Source organism: Cupressus sempervirens, chromosome 6 (assembly GCF_028749045.1).
Source record: "Cupressus sempervirens isolate cs-2001-9-10 chromosome 6, ASM2874904v1, whole genome shotgun sequence".
NCBI lineage: Eukaryota > Viridiplantae > Streptophyta > Pinopsida > Cupressales > Cupressaceae > Cupressus > Cupressus sempervirens.
In genome coordinates this window covers 584531487-584535563 of record NC_143123.1, presented here as the reverse complement: position 1 = coordinate 584535563, position 4077 = coordinate 584531487, and the positions used below count along the sequence as shown (strand labels likewise).

General features: G+C 37.4%; 1 protein-coding gene across 1 annotated transcript; it reads right to left on the bottom strand.

The window, feature by feature from the left end:
• Positions 1 to 1756: 1756 nt before the first annotated feature.
• On the bottom strand, positions 1757 to 3834 carry LOC149553595 (uncharacterized). Its single transcript, XM_089789014.1, has one exon. It carries the CDS (start codon positions 3633 to 3635, stop codon positions 2472 to 2474), a length of 1164 nt encoding a protein of 387 aa, XP_089645140.1. The 5' UTR covers positions 3636 to 3834; the 3' UTR covers positions 1757 to 2471.
• Positions 3835 to 4077: the final 243 nt, after the last annotated feature.

The window sequence follows — 4077 nt, the reverse complement described above, 5'->3', positions numbered from 1 at the left end:
CCCTCCTAAACTTTCTAAACTTCGAAATACCTGTCCTTGCATCAAGTACTTGAGTACCCAAGTATCCCCACCTACCATTTCACAACCATGCTATCTAGTTTGGATGAGTACTTGAATTTCCATTTGAATTCTGATTTTTGCATGTTACTATTGGGTATTTAATAGCTTACTATGTTGAATGTTCAATGATTTTAGTTCATATTGCAATTTTGCTATATTTGAATATTTATTTTGATATGTTCTGCTGAAATATCGTTTCCTAGCATTTCAAGTTCTATACATATATTATACAACACCCCTACCTACCCTGTCCACCACTTAGTGCTGTCCCTGACCGTCCCCCTCCCGGAAATGAGACCCATTTTCCTATCCCGAAAACTCGTCCCAGCTTCCCCTGTCCTGACATACTGCAGTACGGTTATTACACTCATTAAAAACAAACAAAAAAATTGCACTAATTGTTAAAAGTTCTTGTTCTGCCTACTATTACCATATGACCGCCAGATTGCAAATATCTCTGAAATTAAGCCCAATGTCATTATATATCAAGCACTGATGATCAGTGTACCTACATTTTGCTCAAATTCGCGCTTCCTAGAGAATTCCAGAGTTCATTTTCATTTTTCTTGACTCCTGCTCGTTTGGCACTTCCTAATCAACTTGATCAAGCTGGTTAATAAAAAAGAACTATACTCATTGTTTCTGTATATAATAGTTTGCAATCTTCAAGAGAACTGATTCATATGCTAATGTGTTATGTTTAATATCTTTCAGGAGAAGATGTTTGGTTTGTTAATCTCTATTGGTTGTCCCCTTAGCTTTAATTGTAGTTGCTACCTCAGATTGTGTGGCATCACAGAGGTAAATACCGTATCAGTTAGAATTAAATTTTAGAACTTACATTTTACCTTGAGCAAAGATGTTACTAGTTGATCAAGGATTTGCTCCTCAACAGGGCTGTACATATGGGGACTTCGCTCCTCATTATGATCATCAGCTTGGAATGTATCGTAAACATCGTATGATCTTGGCATTATGAATCTAAAACCTGTGGGAAATGATGTTTCTATACCTTCTTTGTGAATGCATAATCGTCCTGATGGAAGTTCAGATCCTGCTGTGCCATCTTCTAGACATGTTACAAGAACACCATAAAAGTTATGCAAGGAATGAAGGTATTGATCCCAACTTAACGGCTGTGAACGCAGTAACTAATGATGTTCATGATGCTCCTACTAATTTAGCACCTCTTTTATAACCTGCCCTGTGGTATAGCAAATCCTTCAAAGAACTGTGCAAATTTAGGAGTATAAGGATTGCATGAGTCCTAAGGAAACAACAATCCTCGCATAATCTTTCAAGTAACTCTCCCCCAAGAACTTAAAATTTAGATTTCTGTGACATTGCTACAGGTCCTTGTGGTTTTGCAACATGCTATTGTTCTGCGGTTGCAACTTTCAATGTCAAGTAGAATAATGAAGAGCGAATTCCACAATAGCCTATTTACTATAAATAAATCTAAATATTTGTATTTCTAATCTTACTAAACGACATCTTCACTAAACCAATGGTACCAAACCAAACTCACATTTTACCAAATGTAGGAACCATTTCACCAAAGACAGGAATTTTGACACTTTTAACACTTGCCTCTTTTGTTATATTGCTGAACCAATAAAAAAATATTATATTTTCTAATCATTCAGAACTTAAAATTAAATAAGACAGAACTTTTGTATGAGAAATTATACAGAGATGCATAATAATATCACATAATATTTATAATGAAAAATCTATCATAAGGAAAAAATAAAAAAAATACAACAATATACATGGAGTAAGGTACGGTGCCTTAGATTCATATGAATTAGAGCAAATAGGTCATTACAGAAAGCTGAGAGTAAAAATAAATACCTTTACAAGCCCAAATAAATGCAATTACAATTCCAATTCGTGAGCAGTAGGAATTGAGACAAGACATGGGCTTTCAGTAGTTTTTGAATTTTTATAGACGAACTTGGCCTCTGTCATAATCAAAACAGGATAAAGTTGTGCATCAGATTAAACTTCCCCTCTCCATTATTCATTTCATATTTTGCAAAACTACCTCAACTTCTACAAACACTGACAGCATGAACTGGAAAAAATGCCGCTGTAGAATAGGCATCCACATGAACGGTGCTGTAAGAGTGGCTTGCGCCCTATTGCTCTTCATTCATTGGGAACTAGTCTTGCCCTAAGCTCGCATCGGCCGCTGGTCATCGCTGGGCTTAGGTCACGGGACACCTCTATATATATATATATATATATATATATATATATATATCTAAATTTCCCTAAAATTACCCCTCTCATGGAGAACAGGGGCAGGATCGCTTTCCTGAATATTGAGGTGGTTTCTCAACAAGATTCGTGGGCCTAACAAATCAAGGAAGATATCAATAGCTTAAAAACTGAGAGCTTCATATTTTTTATCCGTCTGAGACATTAGCAATGGCATTTTTATATACAGTCCACAGAGTAGCGGCCTCAGGATGCCCTTGAATGATCTGGGAGACAAATTTAGCCTCAGGCATCATCAACATTGTAAAAATTCGGGTACGATTAAACTCCTCTCCATTCATTGCTGTCATATTTTGCAAAACTGAAAACCTGGGCCTGATTACCTTTTCCAAACTCATTGACAACAGACGGGGACGCTTTACCACAAAGTCTACAGAGAGTTTCATGTGATTGAGCATAAAGTCCATCTTTTTCTTAATGTTTGCCTCCAACTTTTTGAAAAGTAAAGGTTCAGCCCTAACTACTTCCAGGGCTTCCTCGGGCGAAAGGCCCCAAAGCTGAAGATTGTGAATTCTAGCCTCTAAATCTTCGATGCGGTTCATGGCCACCATGTTCACAATGTATTTGTACAAGTTGCTTTCCTTGGGAATGCCAATCCTGCGAATGAGATCAAGTTGCTCGGGAGAGAGACAAGTGCGAGTCAAAACCCAGGGATTAACCAACAAAAACATGGTGAGCTCTGTTCCACGAAAGCCAAAATCCTCCCAAAAGGCAACCGAGGTTTTGAAGGTTTCCTGCAAACCCTTACTAAGAATACGGGGGTTACTCCTAATTGCTCTGATCAGCAAGGCTGGCGTGGGGAATACAGTCCTGAGAAGCTCAAGGTTGGACCGTAGGAGCTCCAGCTTCGTACCTAAGACACTCGGTAGGCCGGTTACATAATTGGATAGATTTTCCCCCACAATGCCGTGATCTTTTAGGAGTTGAATCTTGGGCTCCAGCAATCTTTCCGCACTCGTCAACAAAAGCGAGGGCTGATATTTGATTATTTTTGCAATTTGATCTTCGCTGCAGCCGTGTTTGTTGAGTACGAACACGGTCTCTTCAATATTATCCAGGGATTTCAGTCGGCACAACGTGGGGCAGAATTTCACCATTTTTGCAGCGTCGGCCAAAGAGATGTCAAATCTGGTAGTAATGAAGTGCAAGAAGAGATTTTGCGAAGGGGCATTGTTGCTGTTGGCGACATTACTGTCCGCAAGAACGGAAAAGTTAGAAGCCAGGTGGGTTAGGGTTGGGAGAAAGAGGTTGCGCCGCACAGTTGAGCAGAAGGAGGAGAGCTTGATGGCCATGTTGGAACAAAGTGAAGGATGCAAACTAGGGCTTCCTTTTCCTCGACAGGTGAAGCGGCTGTAAAGGGCATACTAGGGTTTCAACGACCTAAACGAACTATGAAGGATAACAACACATCCTAAAATTTGATGAATGATGTTTCTAATAATACACAAAGGTTCCATTCTGCATTTCCATATTATATTTTTTATTGCACCATATTTTGGTGCAAGGGAGGGGCTGATAGGTATTTTATTTGGAAAAGAATAAATAAAGAAGATATATATAATGGTAGTTAAAAATTTAGTCTTTATTTAATAAATGTATTATACTATATAGAATATTTAAATTAATAAAAATATTATATATTATTTTTATAATAATAATATATAATAGTATTTTTTAAAAGATTGTATAATATATGTATATATAATATTTTTAATTGACTGAAAAAATTAATTT